Source organism: Lissotriton helveticus, chromosome 8, assembly GCF_964261635.1.
Source record: "Lissotriton helveticus chromosome 8, aLisHel1.1, whole genome shotgun sequence".
Taxonomy (NCBI): domain Eukaryota; kingdom Metazoa; phylum Chordata; class Amphibia; order Caudata; family Salamandridae; genus Lissotriton; species Lissotriton helveticus.
In genome coordinates, this window is record NC_136069.1 from 376,314,780 (window position 1) to 376,337,195 (window position 22,416).

The window sequence follows — 22,416 nt, forward strand, 5'->3', positions numbered from 1 at the left end:
GCCTAATCCATACGAAGAATGGTTCCCCCAAATGTCTTCCAAAACATTGAAAAAAATTATACTGGACAGCTGTTTGGGACCAGAGCTTGACGTGGCATATAGCATCTGCAGGTTCTAACACCTCAAGAGTCCTCCTCAACGTGTATCTATCCTCCAGCGGGAGGACTGGTGTGGGGATATCACCTGCAAAACTCAACAGATCCTTCGACATGCATGTTGCCTAGGAGAGTAAAGTGCCTCCAAATGTTGTACAGACCTCTCCACTATATGCCCTTGACAATTTTCCAAAGTTAAAAACTGTCTTTGTGTGCATTGTTCTTCAAACACTGCTCTTTGTCTACTGGTCAGATCTTATGGGGAGGGATTGTCCAGTGAATTGTGTGTTGCATGTAGCCTCCATCATTTGAAAAACTATTCTTGGTGGGGTGGGTGGAAGCTTGAATGACATATAACATAACAGGCTTCCAACAACCTTGCCTCTGCACCTGGACGCTTCCATCTGTGAGTCTACCCTGCCAAGTTGTCCCACACCAGTCCTGGACCCTTGGAAGTCGGCTTAAGGTGCTTTTCCAGCCTCTGTCAATCAGTGGAACCAACGCATCTCTTCTGCTACATGGCACAACCCCGAGCAGAACCAACGCATCTCCGCTGCTGCCCTTTGCAAAGACTTGTATTGCCACGGCAGCCCGTATCACTTTTGTAGTCGCCACTGGGCGACGCATCTTCAGGGCAGACCTTCGCATCTTTTGTTGACAGCAACCTCGATGACGGACTACACAGTACAGCATCTCAGCTCTTCAGAACTGATGCATCGCCCCAACAACGCTCCACATCATCGACACCTGATTTTGCATCGCAAACCTCGTCGTCAGGATCCTTGACAAACACGCAGACCCTCGCACAGCAGCTTTGCCGCTTCTCGGAACCGACACATTGCTTCAGCTGTGCAGCATGTCTTCAACGTGGACCACCACAATGCTCTGCAAACCAGGACTTAAGGCACTCTGTTCAGTGGGCCTAGCAGGGTCCCTGTAGCTGGCCCACACTCCCTCTTGGTAGGCATCAACTTGTGACTTTGTCCTGGTCCGGTGCAGCGACACATCCACAGTTGGTGCTTTACTCCGTTTGGTGCTATTTTCTCTAAAAAAAAAACTCTAAAATTCTATATCTCTGGTTCTACCAATTGGCTTTTGGTTTTTTGGTCTTGTTCTATTTATTAAATGTTGCTCTATTTTTCTAACCTGGCGTGGGATCTTTTTGTGTGGAGTTTTCACAGATTTACTGTTGGAAGTGTTGCACAGATTCTTTACACAATACCACTAAGTTAAGCCTGACTGCTCTGTGCTAAGCTGCTAGGGGTGAGCACAGGTTAATTTGGGGTTGCTTGCGCTGTCTTGGATTATGGTTGCTGCTTGACCAGGGCTCACGTGCCATTCAACCGGTACTCCAATTTCTATCAACATGCATTATCATATAAATAAATCCAAACTTAGCTTAAAATGTTCTTTTTCTTAAATACATTTTTAACCATTTTTACGTGGCTGACTACAAGATGTACGTCATGTCTCTTTAATTTGGTGAAAGATGCCATGCCCAGTTTTAAGCTTTTTCACTTTTCCTGCTTTCTGTGTAGGAGCATAGTTAAAAGAACTGGATAAAACATATTTTTAATGAAATCTTTGAAACATATTCGCCAAACTTCTAACGTGCAAGCACTTCTGATTTCCAGGTGTCTGTTTGAAAACAGTTGAACCATGATCGAAAATTGAAAATGTTACCGTCAAACATGAGTTGCCTATGTGCTGCACAAAATAATACTACTGGTGCATGCGAGGCTTGTTGTGGCCTTAAATCTATTGACTCACTCCTAAAGATTGTGTAGATTGATCTACTGTGCAGTTTAAATAACTTCCTTAATGACGGTCATAGATTTTCAGGGACTGAAAATAAAGACTAGTTGGAGAGTGATGTATTCCATTATTGAATTTTTAACGATTTTCAGTTCCTAATTACCCAAAGTTGAATTCCACCATCTCATTTTGGATTCAGTGTGTCATTCTATTATTCTCTCTTAGTTAAACACCTGTTTAGACATTCATTTTCCTCTCCAGGATAAAGATCACTCCTACAATGAAATCCTTGTAGCAAAGCAGTTTCCAGAATCTGGTTAGCATTCAGCTTGTGATGCTCTACAACTGGTTAAAAGAAACCAATGTAATGAAGTATGTGTTTTTAATTCAAATGTAGTACTTTCTAGTAAGTTTACCATTTGGAAACAGGAATAACATTTCCCATTATTGTTGGTTGTTATAGGATTATTAGGTTATTCTCAGCATGTCCCCTAAATACTTGAACCTAACTGCAATAAATATGCTAGGAATTGCCTGAAATAGACTATTCAACCATCTGTTGTTCTGTTCTAATCCCAATAAATACATGCAACAAGTAGCTTAACTTTCATGCCCTGTCCTAGCATGTAATTTTGTTGTATGGTTTTATAAATATGCTGATTTACTTGCTAGACATCTTGTGAGGCTTCAGTGAGGTATGATTTGTTTCCATCCCACGTCATCCTCCCTCACTCACCCAACAAAGCAACTTGTAAATAATGAAAGGACAAGTGGTCTTCTGATCATAATGCTGCAGGAGTAAGACACCGAAGATTACTTCAATCAGGATTTATTGGCAAACAGAGGAGGGTAAGGGTTCGGAGGAAGCGAAGGTGATGTGTGGTTTTGCGAACCAGGCAACCTTTAGGTAACTCATCTCCTTTGACTACAACAATATAATGGTTTGATGTAGACGCGCATCATTGAAAATGGCTAAAAATAGTTTTCACCACTATATATGGCTTGTACGTTACCTCGGGACTCCATACAGAAGGAATGGGTTACTTTCACCAAAGTGCAGAATGCCTGCAATAATTGCATCGGTGGCCAAGGGAATTACTATATTACTTTCTCAAGAATACTTCTAACTACTTATTCTTTACCATAGAATTGTCTTCAGGTGCCAGAGTGGATCAGGAAACATCTTCAGCAGTGCTCCCGAGCATCGCTGGGTGGCACTGTGCAGCACTGCGCTGGCTCCGAACCACCCCAGAAAGTGACAGAGTGGAGTTGCATTTAAGTGCCACCTCTGAGTGCTGACAATAATTACTATTTTTCTGCATCTTCTGACCTGGATCAAGAACCTAGTTTCCAATTTTGTTGTCTTCTGATGACTTCTAAATGGATTTCCAGTATGCTAGTGAACGCTGTCCACACCTAAAACGACTGGTTTCAAACCATGCTACAACTACAGAAAATAAATGTTAGTAAGAGACTCCTAAGAGGTGTGTTTCTAGTGTCTAGGTGTGGGCCACACCTCAAAGTTGTATGATAAACGTTCCTTCAAGCACCCAAAGAGGTTCTGGGAAAAAAGGTGTGTGTCGCCAAACACAAGAAGTCATGACCTTCAAGCAAGTCCTGCTTCTGCTCAAAGTTGTGGCTGCAGACTCCGTGCAACTCCCAAGGCCATTCCCACGAGTGGTCAACTTCTAGCTCAAAGTCCTCAGGCAAGTCCATGTCCAAGTCCAAGCGCAAGCATAAACAAATAGGACTCAAGCCCATTCCACCACTCAGACCCAGAGATTAGGCACATGGTTGTCATAATGTTAGTCTCCAGTCACAGAGACAATTCCTCAGCTGATACCGGTGCACCCTGATTCTCGCGAGCCATCAGCAATTCTGTGATAGAGTGAAGCTTTTAAGGAGGAAATGCTGCATGTTTTGGTGTGCTGATGGCTTCCTCTGATGTGTCTTTTGACCCCCAGTAACTGAAGCATCCCTCAGTCAGGTAGCCACTTGCTGATCTTTCTTCAGCACCCTCTTACCCCTTGAGACACCAACTTTGGCCCATACCAACTCCAGTAAAAGCTTATACTCCCAATCTAAGACCTAAGCAAGGAGTTTCCTCTTAAATGCCAGTACAGATTACACTGCTGCAGGCAGAGGATCCAGTGTTGATGCTGATGTCAGACACAAAAAACAACTTCAGCTCCATCTCAACAGATGTCACTCTACGAGATTACAAAACACAACCAAATGTCATACATCCTGACTCTGACCTGGAGCAGAGACTCCATTATCTTTTTGGCTCTGACTCTGAACAAATGTCACCCCAGCATGGGGATGGGGATGGTGGGGATGAATACCCTCCCCCCCTTAATTCACAGAGGGTGATAACTTTACATGGATTTACAAGAGGCCATTAGGCTTGACACACCTACTAGGCAGGATTTCACTCACAGCGTGGGCCACAAATGAAAGAAAGTGCCTCCTTGTAAGTGATGACCTAGAGGGAAACTGAGATTCTAGATTGTCAGCTGCCCTCATTCAGACTAAAACAAATAAACTTACAGAAATGTTGCCACCTTGGCCAGGCACGTCTGAGCCTTAGCTCACTTTTAATAAGGCCCTCACCATTACCTTGATGACCACCTGGTAAAAACTCTCTTCTTTCCCACCGGTAAATAAGCAGCGGTCAAGCATCATAGACCGGCTGCTGGTGATCCTGATTTTCTTACCAAACATCCTACTCTATAAATCCTTGTGGTTCAGGCTTCAAGTAAAGAGAGCTCCAATTCATTCCCCATGACTACACTGGATAAGGGACTCCAAGAGGATTGAGGCTTTTGCAAGTGTTTGTTTTCCTCACCAAGTCTAGCATTGTGGTTGGTTAATGCCGTCTGCCTATTGGGCCAATGCATGCATGCCCGGTGGGACATGGCCAGCGAGATCTTGTCTGCAGTCCTGAGAGACTTTAGGGCATTCCCAGGTCAGACAGTTCATGACAGACAAGACAAAGCCAAAGGTGTGATCTGTGCTGAACTAGATACTACTGATTGCCTGGGAAGGGCAGGTGACATGGATATGCCTTTTGATGGCTCATACCTTTTCTGTGAAAAGTCAGATTATGCGCTGGAGCACTTTAAGGAAAGTTGAACCACGGCATGCTCCCTAGGTCTGTTGACCCCTGCCAAACAGTTTCCATACAAATTCAAAAAGTACAGAGGCTTTTCCAGAGGGTTGGTGGGTAGGCAAAGAGAGTCTCCCCTTCCAGTACAGCAGACACCCAAATCCTTTCAAGGCTGCGGATATGGGTCTGGCCGGCAGCTCGCCAGCAGGGCATTAGTGCTTCCATTCCCTTTCTGAGACAGCCACTAATCTGCTTTAGTTTGCATTTAGTGGCACAAGCCCATCCACTGGGGGGCAGGGTCCAGCACTTCCTATCATGGAGGCAATCCATCACATCTGACAGATGGGTCTAACAAATCATGCTGCATGGCTATACCCTACTTTTCCTTTTGCCTCACAAAGCATACCCCCCCGCCCCCCATTAAGAGAGCATTTCAGAAAAACACCTGTTGTTTCTTCTGCAGGAGACACGTGTGTTACTCTCCAAAAGTGCTATCGAGAGAGTGCGGGACTGAGGAGAGAATTTACACTTTTGCTATTTCCTTGCAAACAAGGATAGGGGTCTCTGACCAATTTTAGACCTTCGACTGCTGAATATCTTCCTGCAGAAGGACAAATTTAAAATGTTCACAACAGCCCAGATCCTGTCTGCCCTGGACCACGGAAACTGCATTGTATCCGTGGACCTGCAGAATGCGTATTTCATAAAGCTGTCCTGCAGTCCCACAAATGTTACCTGCGTTACAAGGTAGGCAAGGAGCATTTCAGTTTGCTGTGCTCCCTTTTCATCTCACCACTGTTCCTTGGATTTTCAAAAAATTGATGTTGGTGGTGGAAGCCTGTCTTCGGAGGTCAGGGATACCGGTCTTCCTCTACCTCAGTGACTGGCCGATGAAGGTGGGCTCACCACAGTCAGTTGTAGACCCCCTCCAGATGACAGTGATCTCTTGACATTTTTGGGGTTTCCCATCAATCCAACTTCTTGAAGTAGCACCTGACTCCCTTGCAGAGCTTTTCATTCATTGGAGCTGTCTTGGTCACAGTACAGTTCTGGGCCTTCCCTCTGTGACATGAGTCAAGCACATTCGGGGTGTGATCCTGATTTTTTCAGATGTAGACTGGATAACATTAGGGCAAGATAAGACTTCTTGTGAGCCAGGTGGCATATGGGCCTTCAATATAATCTGAAGTGCCAATGGGCCCAGCATAAATAAATCTGACAGATGTCATCCAGATTTCAGAGGAGATGGCGATTCTCAGTGGTGGCTGCTCAAATGCATTTGGTCCAGTGGCATGCCCCCCTCCCTTCCCCCACATAGAACTGGCAGTGATGATGAATGCATCTCTAGTGGGTTGAGAGGCCATGTAGGTGAGGGAGCGATCAGAGGACATTGTTCTACAGCAGAAGCCCAGCTCCATATCAGTTTGTTGGAGTTGCGAGCTAGCCATCAAAGGGAAGCTAGTATAGATTCTCATGGACAACACCACTGCCATGTAGTATTGCAACAAATAGGGAGGGTAGGGGTCCTGGGTCCTGTGCCAAGAGGCTCAGTGCCTCTGGTGTTGGTTGCAGTGCCAGGGTATTTCTATGATAATGAACCATCTAGCAGGGTCCCTGAATGCCAGAGTGGACAAGTTGAGCTGGTGATATCTGGCAGATTGAGAGAAGCATCTACCTCCTGAGGTGATGCAGTGCATCTTCCAACAATGGGGATAACATCTTTTGAATAGACATTTTTTCCAAAGATTTTACTATCACGGTACTGATATTCAAACTTTTAATTTGCTGCTTATGGCTTTCTAACTATAAGATTCAAACTTTTGACAAACGACAATTATGTAAGAAGGGTATCCACAAATAATAAGCATGCCGCAAAACTGCCTGATTTCACTATAGATTAAGACTCCACAAAGTAAGGTGCTCAAATATACGAGGGCGAAATCGGACATTCTTCTAAATTTAAATCCCGCAAAACTACGTATTTAAGCAAATTAAATGTTGGTAGTTCATAAAAATGTTGGAAATTCATCTGGCTCCAGCCCCATAAAAGTAATTAGAAAATGTATGTTGCAGATTGATAACAGGCTTTTGTAGAATATAGATGTTTTGAATGAAAGTGGAAAAGCACTTTATAGCACTCTGTAGTCTTTTGAAATGATTAAGCACATTGGGTGATGACTGTGTTTATGCAGGATAGTGTAAAAACAACATAAACGCAAGGTATTTACTATAGCCTTATAGCCTGCCGTAGCGGGCTATACCGGCTATTAAAGGCTCGCTCCCGCATTAAAGGCCCGAGGCGAGGGACTTTAACAAGAGAACGCAACTTTAATAGCCGGTATAGCCCTGTTACGAAGGGCTATAAGGCTATTAGAACATTCTGCCACTGGAGGGCAGAATGTTCCAACAAATAAAACAACGGCCTCTCGGAGTTCGTGGGGTTTAAATTCCCTCGAACTCCGAGAGGCCTTTGAAAACAACATTGGAATGTTGCTCTGCGGGCCTTTACCGGCCCGTAGAAGCAGGGAGCACTCCATTGTCTGCAATGAAGCTCCCAAAATTCCAGTGTTCTAATATGAACTATAGCACATATATAGGACTATTACTCTTGGTATAAAACCCAAATAGGTAAATGGTACAGTTAAATTAAGCTGTTGACTGAAGGGCAGTTAAGATGAAAATTGTACAGGGTTGCCTGTCAGAGTATGAATCTATATCCCTTCAAATCTCAGATCATGTTACTATTTAAAGAAGTTCGCAGGCCTCTTCATTGAGCCCTGTGCTCTTTAACATTTATGTGACACCTTTGGCTCGAGTAGTAAGGTCCTGTGGCCTTGGTGCCATCTCATGTGCAGATGACACACAATTGATTATTTCCATGGGCCTAACCTTGAATCCATTAAACCGAAATTCAGGGACTGTATGAGGAAATTTGCTTCCTGGATGTCCCAAAATGCTCAACGGTGATGAATCAGAAATTGTGCTGTTCTGAGGCCCATGACTGCTGGATTGATGACTGGTGACCATCCGAATTAGGCACCCCTCCTCAACCCAAAAAGGTGGTAAAAAATCTAGAATCCTAATTGACACAATGAGAGAGCAGGTGAAAGCTACATGTGGCACCTGTTTTGGGATAATGCACATGTTGAGAAAAGTATTCCAATGGTTGTTCTCTACACAAGAAAAGCTGTCACACAGGTCTTGTAGTTACCCACTTAGACTACAGAAACGCCCTAGCGGTAGCAACTAATGAATCTCTCCCATCAAGACTACAAGTGGTCCAGAATATCGCAGCCTGTCTTGTTCTAAAGCTCCCACCCCGCATTTCCTCAGATCACGTTCACTGGCTTCCTGTAAGGAAGGAAGCTATTTTTAAGCTACTGTGCCTGGTACATAAAGGCATTAAGGCAAAGGGCCAGCATATCTCAAAAACAAGCTTTTTATTTATCTGCCTACTTGAAATCTGAGATCCAAGGATCAATTCTTGCTCTCCCCACGCGGCATTTGTACAGTACGACATGGCGGCCGGTCCTTTTCATTTCTGAGTCCTTTTCACTGGAACAGACTTACGTTTCACATTCCCACATGCTCTGATTTTGTTTGTTTCTAAACGCTACTCAAAACCTTGCTCTTATGACTGCACTCTTTTTTTCGTCCTTCCTCTGGGTCAGTGCTTCAGTGCCGAGATACCCCTTCGGGGTTGATTCGTCGCACAATATTAAGTGTTGGTAACATAGCACTAGTAAACAAAAATAGTTGCAGAAGAATGACCAATATTATATTTTTACAGGACGATGGGAAAACGATGTTTATGTATTTTGTAATGTGCAACATGCAATGTAGAGATTATGTCAGCATACTGGTTGGTAGAGCCTGCTCACTTCAGGGAAAGCGTTAAAAGTCCTGTAGGTTGTGTGTGCAGCTAAAATGTTTGTCTCAAGTGGATATTTGTGCTGTACCTATGTTTAGGTTGGAATATCCGTTTCAAGCATAAGGTCTACAAAACTTGTGCCCCTGTAAGCAAGGACCCATCCTCCTTATAAATTATTCTAGGTAGTCCTTGGGGAAATCAAAAAAGGCTCGGAAAAGACAGTGCGTTTAGAAAAACACCCAAAAAAGGGTGGACTGTCATGTGACTAGAGAACTAAATACAAACAAAATTGACCTAAGGTTGTGGCTTGAATGTTTACGGTATGGAAAAGTCTGATTTCCAACATATAATGCAATGTCAGATGTCCTTAATGAATATAGACCAGTATCACCTCTTTAGTGACCCGTCCTTGATCTCTAGCAGCTGTAAATTAAGGGTGAAAAAGTTGCTTCTAGAAAAATGTGAATCTGCTAGATGTGGTCTTGGTCCTATAAAGAGATCAATAGCAGCTCATGGCTTAGTGAGAAATGGGGTGGGAATGGAACCCTATCTGTTTCTGATGTATAGCCAGTATGATAGATTTTTAATGTGCCGTTTTAGGCTCAATCTGTTACCTAACATTTTAGCTTACCCCTCTAGTTTTACTGTAACGATTGAGCAGAAGGGTGCCTGCGGCTGCGACAACAGGTCTCCGCAGGACACCCTTCATTTTGTACTTTTATGTTCATTTTATCGAAATGCTAGGCGTTTATTTTTGGTTGACATAAAAGTAGCCGTAAGACTGAGAAATACAAGAAACTAACTAATCTTTGTGAATAATTATTTCTCCTTATGAATTGTATCCTCTCCTCCCTATAGTTTTAATTTACTAAAAGTTCAGAAATGTAATTCAATTAAATTTTTACTGTGTAATGTATTTTTATGGGGATTTTTTATTCTTCGAACTAAAGATTTACTGAACTGAACTGAACAATGTCAGAGATGCAAGTTGGTACACCAGTGAGCCTATGGAATATGAGTGATAACATTAGAATTTACACGATTCCTGGAAACATCAGTTGTAGACCCAGCATATTAGTCACCATCAAAACGACAGGCTCTAGATGGTTGAAAGGAGCTTGTTAGGTTCCTCTGCAAATAAGTGGTCGAATAGAGGAAACAACATAACGGATACATCTGTTTAAATATAATATAATAGTAATTGCTTGATGAAATCACGAGTCGTAGAGAGAGTATTTTTCTGCTTACTAGAAAATAGAAAGAAACATAGATTCATGATAGAATTGGTTTGTTTTTTCGACTGTTTGATGAAACAATTACATCAAAAAAGAGCCTTGGGCCCAGATGCACGACCATTTAATTTTGCATGATGCAAATTGCGACGTTTTGCGACTCGCAAAATGGAATGTACAACAGTGTCTCAGACACTGTTTGCGATTCCTTATGGGTTGCAAATTACTTGCCTCATCAATATTCATGAGGCAGGTCGCAATTTGCGACCCATTGGGAATGGCCTGCACTCACAGGAATGGTGGCCTGCTGGGGTCAGTAGACCACCATGTCTGTGACTGCTTTTTAAATAAAGCAGTTTTTTTTATTTTAAATGCAGCCTGTTTTCTTGACAGGAAAACGAGCTGCATTTAAAAAAGAAAAATTAAACGTTTGTTTCATTTTTTAAGAATAGGCATTGGTCAATGGGACCGCTGCCAGCTCTTAAAAATATTTTTGCATCCATTCACAAAGGGGAAGGGGTCAATTGCGGTTGCAAATTATTGGTACATACCAATACGAATCGCTAATAGGAAGGGATGCCCTTGGCACGCCCCTTCCTAATAGTGAGTCCCAAACCCTATTTTGCAAGTCAGTAATTGGTTACCGACTCGCTAAATAGGGTTTGTACATACCACCACTCTTTTAAGCGGTCTCAAACTAGGTGATTTCCCGCTTGCGACCGCTAAAAATTGTCGTACATCTGACCCTTGGTGCTAGTCACCTTTGATTTCAGCTTGCTGTTGGGGATTAAGCGTGTTTCCTTATCTTTCTTTTATTCTGTGCCTAATGCTTATTTCCTTTGTGTTTATTCCTTTGACTGCATTCCAAAATTATTTTGCCAATTCGGTTTACTATCTGTGATGTGATCATGTTATAGGCTTTAATATTTATTTGAACTGAATGTTCTCTGAACTTCAATAAATGACTCATTCCTTCACTAGTAGGAGTCCTCGATCCTTTTTATTTGGCTTGAAATAATATTTTAGAAAACGATTTAAACAATCGGGACAGCCTGTGATTGAAATAGTTAAGTGGCGGAATGCCGGGTGAATGTGAAAGTAATCCTGTTTCTAGGGACAGGACATGAAGGTAAATCCAGATCCATCAAAAGCAAGGGACCCACTGCAACTACTGGTTACCCAGGGCTGGGCAAATACAACATAAAAGACGAACCCAGACAAACAATAATATATTCTTGCATCTAAATAAAGAAACCTTTTATGGTCAGAAAGAATTGTTGTTTAAATATCAATTTTATTTAATGTTTTCTTACATTTCCTTTAATACATATATCAAAATATTACACAGCCCAAATATCTAGTGAATGATAATGTGCAGATCACAGTACAAAATATATATTTATCTAAAACCACTTCACAACCATGCTCACTACCATTCATCCAACACACCGACACTCACTCATTTCATACTTCCAGTTTCATAAAAACATAAACATCTTATATAGACTTTTTTTAACCCCTTACATGCGGCCGCGATTCTGCGCCTGTGCGGCAAAATCGCAAGTGGGCAGATTCATGGCGGCCCCCAGCCGTCATCAGCACACAGGCGCCGTAGTGCATGACGACTGGGGGCCGTTATCAGCATGCAAGGGGTTAAACACATTCCTTATTTAGCAAAATCAATACAGGTATATACTTTTATTTCAATGTGTTCTTTCCATGATTGTTCATTGTATGACTGTTATGTATTTTTCTTTTCCATAACCTTTCCTTTATTGGCTGTAAATAGTAACCATTTGTTTAGTGGCTATAGATATTGTTCTTTGCACTTTTCGGCAAAAAATGTCTTCCTCAGGACAGCCTTTTCATTGGAGAAAAACTGGCCTGCAAACAACTGGAAGTCGATAAACTGGACTCACAATCCCTATTAATCTGGCAACCTTTGTCTCATGTGCCTGCCTATGTTCCTTGACATGAGAGCAGCACCTGCACATGTGTGATCACGAAAGCAGCACACTAATAAGAACGGCATGTACTGGAACAAAACAGAAGGCTCTAAATAAAGTTAAAAAGCTGCAAGGTGTGCATTTGGACTACATTGTGATAGTTTGGAATAAATATCAGTAGACCTTTTTATGATTTTGAGAACAGTTGCGACACCTGCGCTGAAAAGGCAGACAAGATATAGGGTGCTAGATTAATCTAGATTGCGGTTGTGGGTCCGGGTTATCAATTTACAGTTGTTTGGAGGCCAGTTATGGTCCAATAAAAAGTGGCTGTCCTGATAAAGGTGTTTTTGCCAAAACGTGCATGGAATAATCTCTATAGCCACTAAACGAATGAATATTGTATACAGCCAATAAAGGAAAGGTTATGGAAAAGAAAAATGCATAACAGCCATACAGTGAACAGTCATGGAAAGAACACATTGAAATAACTATTGATTTTTGCTAAATGAGAAATATGGTTAAAAAGATGTAAAAGTCCATATAAGATGTATAAGCTTTTATGAAAGTGGAAGTATGAAACGATTGGGAGTGAGAGCTGGTGTGTTGGATGAATGGTAGTGAGCAGGTAGCAGTTGTTTTAAATAAAAAAATATTTTTACTATGGTCTGGCGATTATCATTCACTATATATTTGAGTTGTACAATATTTTGATATATGTAGTAGTGGAGAATTTTTTTTTAATAAAATTGATATTTAAAGAATGAATCTTTCTGAGCATAAAACGTTTCTCGACTTAAATGCATGAATATATTATGGTTAGACTGGGTTTTTCCTTTATGTTGTAAATCTCGATCAAACAGGACTGGCGATATTCAGCTTCATCATACGTAATACGGCTGAAGGCCCGAATGCCTATAGTTTAGTCAATATCCACATATGCAGCTGTGTTGATAGTCAAGAGTGAAATTGAATTAACAAGGTGCAATCTGAAAACAAAGATCAATAGTTAATTGTATAGTGGCAAAGATGTATTGAAAAATATTGCAAAGCAGCACATTTTCTCTACAGAAACTGTGGGCAATAGTATTAATGATGAGAGGATATCTCTAAATGGTTTGAGATGTTGAGTGATTGAATTCAGGGATGTAAAAATTTCTAAAAAAAGGACAAGTGCAACACACTGGCATAGGCATGGCCATTTAGACAAATCTAAACCCCCCCTGAGAATTGTGTCCATTTCTGATGGCCGGCTGAAAAGAGACCTTAAATAACTGGTATAAAATCAGAAGGAAGCTACTATGCTAGACCAAAAAGAAAGGCAACATGAAAGAAGATAAAGCACCTTTATATATACAGTCTAAACAAAAAAGGGTTTAAGAAGGAAATGCGGAAATAAAAAAAGCATTTAACAATGTGCAGTGAAAAATGCCCAAACGGTAAGATAATCAATATATGTGTTTAAAGATACTGAATTCAGGAAACTACAGCTTATGTACTAGTAATCTAGTAGTAGTAAGTGGAGTCAAAACCCAGGAGATCAACCAAATCTGCGGTGTAGAATTTTTAACAAAACACAAACTGCATGTCTGGTACCTCCAGGTTACTGTGATTTTCTCTACTTCTAGCATGTCCATGCAAATACAGTCCTGCATCATCAAAACATTTTGTAAAATGTATAAAACGTGCAACTAAAAAAACTCAAACTGAAATTAATTCTGTGAGCACTTTCATAGATATTGAAAAAGCTTAAAAGCATGTAAAGAACAAACCCCACAAAAGTACAACAAATAGCTAATTCATCACACCATTTCTAGTCTCCAGTTGAGACGTGAACAGTTATTCATTTTTTAAATTATGCCATGAGTAAAAAAGTTATGTGTGTTTCGGTGTACTTACTGCCCCTTACTTCAGGGCTAGTTAAAGAGCTTCAAGTATTAGTTCTTCAAATGGAATTTAAGCCATGTTAGCCTGAAAGAAGGAATGGATGCTAATGGCCTATATTCGCTCGAGGCTATAAAACCTTCTTATAGCCCTGTTAAGCGGTAGAATAATAATTTACCAAGACAATTACCACATGCTGGAATATTTTTGCGAGTTTAATTCGGAGGTATTAATAATAAATAAACTGCAATTTTCTCAGGTTGCTGGGGGCAGTGGAGAATTATTTTAATGAATATTTCAGTGCATCATTTTAACCGCAGTATTCAAGTGGCCCATAATTTCGCCATTGTAAGTTCAGTCTGCAGAGGGGCCCTAGTCATTAAACGGCAAACTATTTACACCCAGGCCCACTCGGTGATTTACAGGCCTTGTTAAAACCAATGCGAAAGAAAGCGAGGCGTGCCATTAATACGTGTAATTTGATGCATTTCTTAATGGGCCCGCTGTGATTAATGATTTTAGCAGTAAGCAGCGCGCTTCAGGCCAGACCGGGCTGAGCTCCTTAATACCCAAATAAAATGAGGGAAATGTGTTGGGGTTGTCGTTTTTATTTGCTTTGAGCTTGAACTGAAATATTTCACTTTGGTGTTGAATATCACCTGGCATCTTCTAGCCAGATGTGTGCATGGTGGCTGTATTACCTTTACTCTACCTGGCCATTTTTTTTTTATTATATGTCTACCAGTCAGTTTAGCTGCATCTTTTTAGGACTACATTGTAACACGTCGTATGTGGAGGAGCTGCATGTCAAATGTAACATTTCCTTTTCTTTTTAATTTCACAGTCAACTTCATGATTTCTGGCGCCTGGATTACTGGGAAGATGACCTACGCCGACGTCGGCGATTTGTTCGGAACGCGTTTGGGTCCACGCACGCCGACGTAATGCTCAAAGCTGCCGTCGAATATGGTGAGTATTTTTTTTTTACCCTGCCCCCTCTGACGTGCGTCTCGCGCACTCTGTGGGTTATGGAACGCGCGCGTGTTTTTGTGTGACGCAGGTTGTGGCGCAGTCTTAAATTGGGAGGGAGCAGCAAGGTCTGGGAGTTAAACTATGAGTATTGCTTTCCGTTTCTTTCAGATATAAATTCCAATACTGTATTAAAATATGTTTTTAATTTACCAGCTGTGTAACTTGACCAAAGTAAAGAATCAGATTGTTCGACAAAGCAAACACATTAAACCGATGCTTTTCTTGGGATTTTACCGACTTTTGCTTTGCCTGTAGCATGCTTTGGACTTTTATTTACGATTTCGGTATTAGCATTATAATGTTATCCTTTCCAGCATCAAACACTTGTTTAACATCAATATTTCCCTTATGCCTCTTGGAGATATTAGCGAGCTGAATAATTTATGACATCGTCACGTTAAAAAGCAGACTTGTAGCAGTTTGATGTATTTTCAGCCTCCGGTGTTGGCTGTGATTTATACCTGCTTGATCGCTGTGTAATTTTTCATGGGGTACTTAGTTTCCATTCATTTTGAAACCATTTTTGGTTATGGTAATATTTGAAATGTTATGCAAAAACATGCTCTCAATATTCTTTCCATAGAATCTGAAGATATGTTCTTAAAAAATTGAGTTCCAAGATGGCGGTCCATATTGTCTTCCTTTTGTATTTGTTTATATTAGCAGTAGTTGGTTGTTTTCAAATGATTCCTTCATGTTTTGGGGTTCTCTTCACTGTGCTTTCAACGAGTCTTGCTAGATACCTACCTTATCAATAATTATTTTCTTGACTTTTGATTATCACCTGCGCTATATGTAAAAAGAGCAGATGAGGTGTGCAATGGCTCAGTTTCCATCTGCAGGCTTTCTTGTGCTTTCAATCAAAGGCTTCATCTTAAGTAAGTTTGATTGGCCCTCAAGATAGTGGGTAGCCATTTTCAGTTCAGCACAAAAACATGCAGCCATACTGCAAAAAGATACAATTAATCAGCTGCTGCTTTGGTGGGACATAATGTGTGCTGAGGACTCGCGATAAGAGGCTCCCTAGGTTGCTTGGAGATGTGCCTGCTTGCCACCTGATTTACCCGCTCTCTGTCATGCTCAAAATGTGACCTTGATCAAGAGAAGTGGTCTCTCTGAGCAATAATGTATTAAATCAGCATGCATGGTTTGCATGCGTATTCTGTACTATGGTCTTAAGTAGCCTTCATCAAGGAATGTTGAAAAATCAAGCATTGGCCTATAGCCTTGTTGCCAGAGTAGTTTGTTGAACAAGTGGTGTGAGAATATTTGAAATGCCCAAAATCCAAACTTGGTTCTGAAGGCTATTTAATAAACTATTTGTCTCGATGCTTTAACACATTTTCATCATAGTTTTGGAACACCACTACTGATTCTAAGATTACTTTTGGTATATAGCGTATGTCTGATTGCATTCCATGTAGGAAGCTGTTCTTTTTTTTTTTCTAAGTTTAAGTTATGTACTCAATGTTTTTGTTCACTGTAGAAAGTTTTGGTTTCCCTGGGTTTGTTTCTGTTTTAAAGTTATATAAGGCATTGCACAACCTATTTTTAAAATACTTTTGTGAGTGCCCATAATGAGTCATTGAAGATTCAGATCCATTCAGCTACAAGAGTGAGGTGTGAAAAATATGGGTGTGCAAAATTGCTTAGTTTGTTTTGTGAGATGTCATGAAATTTCATAAAATGATGCCTTTAGAGCGAAATGTGTTTTACAGGTACAAAGTGTGACTTGTTTTCATGCAATCTCTCACTTTACCTATAAAAGTCATGCAAGATACCACAAAGGAGTCTAGTTTGAGCATTATATTTCTCCTGACAAGACATTTTCTGTGTGAATAAGCCACCAGCATGCAAACAATTTCGAGATATTTCTTAACATGTCGCCGCAGCGCTAAAGTGGTGGGGGGGCCGCGAGGCGCCGCCATGCTCATGACGGAACCGCTCCATCACGAGCCTCGGGTGCCCTGTGCTTGTGACGAAGCGGTTTCATCACGGCCCCGCCCGCTCAATAGACCGCGCCGCGCAGGCGCGAAATCAGCGCCGCGCAGGCACGGCGAGCGGGCCGTGATGGAACCGCTCCGTCACCAGCACAGCGCGACCGAGGCTGGTGACGGAGCGGTTCCGTCACCAGCATGGAAGATGTTAATGTCAAATTTTAGATAACATAAAATTAGGAAATTATGCAATTTTAACCCTATAGTTAACTATGTAAACTGGGTCAGAAAGCCCATTGGTAATGTTTTTGAATACTTCCAGAGTTATGACATATTGGGTGTTAATAACATTTCCAGTGACCACTCTATGCCTCTTGCCCAAGAGCACCCGTGTTTCTACTCTAATTTAGAAATTATAACTGAAGGTTTCTATTATCTGTGTAAAAATGTTAGTAGTTATTAATTTTTTTTTGGTTCTAATTTTGCATTTTTAGTTCCATAGTGGGATGTGGGTTTATAGGGGAATAGGGTTGGAAGTTATTTAATTGCCTCAAATTGTAAAGCGCTCTTTTATCCTTTGGGATCAAGTTTGCGCTATAAAAAACTTTATAAATAAAAATAAATACATTTGTAAAAGTGGTTGATCTCCAGCAGTCTGAGACTGAGATAGAAAATGGTCTCAAGTCCTGATTATGTGAACCAAGAAGTGATGATTCGGACCCCATATTGATATGCATTACATAAATTGAGTCTGTGTTCGAACATGAACATGAACTAGGCCTCAAGCCTAGTGGTGCCGCTGCCTTGCACAGATTTAATTCAAGGAGGGCCAGGGCAATGAGTTCCATCCTCATGTCTCTTTCTGAATCATTCAGTGGTGTGGGGCAGATGGCTGGGCTGCCACTGGTTTGGCTACATTTAGATTTGGATTTAGAAATTCAACCAAAACAATCAGAAACTTTTTTGCATAATGTGAAATTTCACATAACAAGAATTCGGGAATTATGAAAATTTCACCAGCGTAACTAGCAGCTGAGGTGATGTCTGAAATCGAGCCACATTACGATAAGAATAGCTGAAAAAAGTGTTTAAACAATTTTGCACTTTTAGAAATCATTTGAATTGTTTGTAAGAATAGAGCCGTAAGGTGGGTTCTTCATGCCTGAATATTCATATACAATAAAAGAAAATGTTCCTTTATGAGCAGACAATATTTAAAGGGTCTTGAGAGAGAGAAATACTTCAACATTTATATTTATAAGAATACCTCTAGAGGGAGCTGTTTTCACCGTGATGGAATGAAAAAGAGAAGAGAAATTTACAAGAGAAGCCGCACATAAGCACCATGTTATCCAGTGACTATAATGAGGCGTGCAGAATCATACAGTGTAATAAAAATGGCAACAAATTATGCTTTTTAGTGCATGGAACAACTTTCACCCAATTAGATCACATCTACAAAGACCTTTGATGCAATGGGCGCATCTTGCACATAGCATTCATTCCTTTTACGAGTGTATAAGGGAAGAACCAACTCCGCACCATTGATGTTTCACTTGGATTTGGTGTTGGAGCTCTACTTTCAATGATGTTTGAAGACAATATTTTTGCTGTAATGTAACTTGGGTCAACCCTCCACCTCTTAACTTCAGATGACTCTGTTATGTACTCTGGCAAGGATGATGCCCCCTCTATACATGTGCCAAAATTATAAGGCAAGGCAGGTGTAAGCAGCAAGAGAGGGGACATAAATGAAATGTTTCCTGACTAGTAACAGTCAATTTACACCTATACCAGATTCCAAGTTCAATGTAAAAAGAAGAAAACACTTGGACTTTTACATAGACATTGAAACATATTTGCTTTTGTGCATGTCAGGGCTCTGCTTGTTTAAGGCAAGTCCATTCAGGCTGTGCGGAACCACATATACTACACAAGAGCCTGATTCACGAAACTAAAAATATAGCCCTACTTTGACTTGTATAGATTTCTGCATTTTTCACGATTCACAGAATCTCATGGAGTGTGCTTCAGAAATCTCCATATGCTGTAGATTTCTACGCGGCCTCCATTTCTGCTTGCTTAACGGCTGCAGATTATTTGCAATGTCCAGAAAGCTGGCAAGGTGGAAACATGCACTTGTACTTTTTTTTAGCTTTTATTTACCCTTTAAATATTTTTTAATGTGATAAAAAAAAAAGCATTCTGTTAGACCCTCTAACAAATATGTAGGTGGTTGGTGCCTTTTTCCTCACACTTTGGGACGGCGAGAGCACTTGGACTATCCCTCATCCTGTGTGGCAAGAAATCCCGCCACGAGACCTTGCTGTGTTTTTGAAGCCTTCAGCCCACCCCTCGCCGGACCCGCTGCGCGGGTCCCGCTTCGTGTGTGTGGACTGTTTGGGGCCGACTGGACTCTGTTTGGGGCACATCTGAGGACCAAGGAGGAGGAGCTGCAGGGCTGCGAGCGACTGCAGGGACTCCAAGTACCAGGAGTCCCTGCCGGCCAATTGTGCACACCTGGCCCGCTCTCCCTGCAAGCCCCGCCCCCAGCGAGTCATCCCGACAATAACTGTATTTCCGTCTTCCGCTGCGCGGGAGCGCGCCCGGGAGAAGCCCGGGACAAGGGCGGGACCGTCTAAGGCCGTCAGAGGCCGGATTAGGCCAGGCTGGGCCCACCCTCTTGCTTTGGATATTCGAGTCCTGGTACTACTAGTTGAAATAGCTCCCCATTTATTACTACCAAACATCTGCTGACATGCCGTCTCCGGCAAGGGAGGGCACCCCCATGAAGCAGGGAGGAGTTAAAAACAGGACCTTAGAGAACTACTTTCCCCGGGCTGTGGGTGATGGGGATAAGGAGAGTACCTTAACCCGGCTTAGGGCAGAGCGGAGACGCTCTATAGATAATTTGAAACACAGACCCCTGGGTGAATATTCCACTTCGCTCAGTGAAGAGTCGACTTCTATAGATGACGTCCCCCTTTTGCTGAGAGACTGTACGAACATCTCACTAGTCCCATCTTCGAGTCTAACACCAGCCACCAGCCCAAGCCCAAGCAGGGTGACTATTGACCTAAGTTCTCAACCCCCCCCAGCCCCGAAAGCTAGGAAAACCAAACCTAAGCCAGCCGCGGCACACGGAGTACATGGGCCCCCTCCAAACAAACGTAGGAGGAAGTCGAGGGGTGCCCAGGGCAAAAACAAATCCAAAATCCCTCACTCTGAGTTTGGGAGGTCAACAAAACTTCCTACACCGACCGTGAGATTAGCGGATGAATCACACCCTAAACCAACCGTACAGGATGCCTTGGCTCCCGCTCTGATGAAAGACACAGGAATGAATATAGCTAATGCCCCCCTTTCTGTTGCCCTGCTAGGTAACCTGGAATCCCTGCTCAGGTCATTACTACAACCAATCAGCGAGAGCATTAAAAAGGTCGAGATCAGACTTACCATCTTGGAGGCTACATTAAGTAGCATGAAAATCCCGGCTGGCCTCCAGGGAAGATCTCAGGAGCCCATTTCCACTCCTACACCCCTCAACAGCCCCAAAATAGCGCAATGAGCTCAGCCCCCCCACAGGCTGCGAGGACTAATCCTGTACCAACTAAGTCATCTATTCGCAAAATGTCCACTCCCCCCGCAGACCCTGTCCCTCTGGCACAGCCTGTAGACAGTATTGCATCGACACCTTTAATGAAGCTTCCCCCCAGGCCACGGAGGCCTAACCTGCCTCCAGAGGCAAATGATTTTACGGTAGTCATGGCAGGCGTCCCCCCACTTGAAGTGGGTGAAGCGGAGGATTTTTGCTCCTTAAAAAGCAGGGTAATCAAATGGCTAAACATGAACAGACCCCTCCCGGTACATCTAAATAACGAAATTATAATGGTTAGAAGGGTGCCGTGGGTGGGGAGAACACACAAATCCATAATAGGGGATTGCATATTGGTGAGCTTCAGGGATGCTGGAACTGTCTCTTATATATGTCAAGGAAAGAATAGATCCCGGTAATCAACTATTCAAACCCTTCAGGTGTCCTTTTTCTTTCCCCCTATCCCTGTCCCTGTACATCCGTTTCAAACCCATGATAACTGGGAGAGGGTTGGTCGGAGGGGAAGACATCACGAATTTAACCCCAGGCCACCATTTAGCCACCCAGAGCCACCCTTTCACACTTTTAACCGGTTCAACTGTTTGAACGGTCTCGAGGGGGTTGATTGACAACTGGATATGGTCCCTTTAGGAGATGGGGAAAAAGGGGCCTTGGTAGAGGAGATGGAGGAGCAAAGCCTCCTGATACAGCAAACTCCGTCTAGCCGGGCTGGGAAGTCTGTGTTAGATGGGCTTAGGGTTGCAGATATTGAATGCATAGGAGGGGGACTGGGGCTGGATACACAAGAGTCGGAGTGTGAGACACAAACGGGGCCCCAAGGGGGAATAGAGCAGAGTGGTGAGGTACTGAGAATGATTTCTTGGAACATAGCAGGGTTGGCAGGCAAATTTCACAATAAAGAGTGGCTTGATTACATTAGAAAATTCCATGTAATCAGCCTGCAGGAGACATGGGCCCCGGAGAACAATTTTCACTTGCAGGGGTATAAGTGTTTCTTTGCACCAGCGCAAAAATCAAGATCAGGGAGAGCCATGGGAGGACTATCTTTTTACATAGATTTAGACCTTCCGGGCAGCTGGTCTTCCCCAGATTGGAATTCCTACGGGATTCAGGCAGTTCGGTTCTCCGGGAAGGGGCTAAGATTCACAGTTTTTAATATCTATAACAACGAGTTAGCGGGAAACCATACCTCATTCATAGCTGAATTGGATTATAGGCTGGGTCAGGAAATTACAGCCCAGAAAAAGGGGCAGTCATATGCGTTGCTGGTCATGGGAGACTTTAACTGCCACCTTTGTCCTGCACTGGTACCAATAAGTACAGACTGGTCTAATTGCCCCAAGGAGATCGGGCCGCATTTTTCCCATACCCCGACAGGGTCAGCTTTCAGTATGCTCCGGCTCAAGTTTGATCTTGAGCATACTATTAATATGGTAGGCACACAGAAGGACGGTACACTCCCACCCACATTTAAGGGTAGAGGATGCTTATCAGTCATAGACTACATCCTGGTCTCAAGATCCCTACTAAATAAGATAATTAGTGTAGGGATTGAATGGAGCAGTTTTAGCGACCATAACCCACTTGTTTTGGAGTTGATGTACAGGGTGGGTTTAAAAAGCAGAGACCACCGTACAATCACGGAGAGGGTAACAGATCAAGGTAGGAGATTAAAGTGGTCCAAAATAGATGGGGATAAGTTTTATAAGGCCCTGGTGGACGCTGGCAAATCTGCCATTAATGATTGTTTAGACACAGAAGTCCACGGATTAAGGCTATTGGAAGCATTCGATCAGATTGTTAATCTGATTGACGGCCTATTAAAAACTAGTGTGCCCACAAGGAACCACGGTAACCCTCGATGGTTCAATAAAGATTGCTCCAAAGCACTGAGGGATCTTAAAAGCAGCCTTAAACTCAAACCAAGGGACCCCCAAAA

The 22,416-nt window shown here is 42.4% G+C and overlaps 1 protein-coding gene across 7 annotated transcripts in view; it reads left to right on the forward strand.

Moving 5' to 3' along the window:
- NBEA (neurobeachin) overlaps positions 1-22,416 on the forward strand; it is a 1,787,704-nt gene that overhangs the window by 1,088,036 nt on the left and 677,252 nt on the right. For all 7 annotated transcript variants that reach the window (XM_078657170.1, XM_078657173.1, XM_078657172.1 and 4 more), the window contains one exon: positions 14,737-14,861. In XM_078657170.1, coding sequence (XP_078513296.1) covers positions 14,737-14,861 — 125 coding nt within the window. The remainder of the gene's footprint in view (positions 1-14,736; positions 14,862-22,416) is intronic.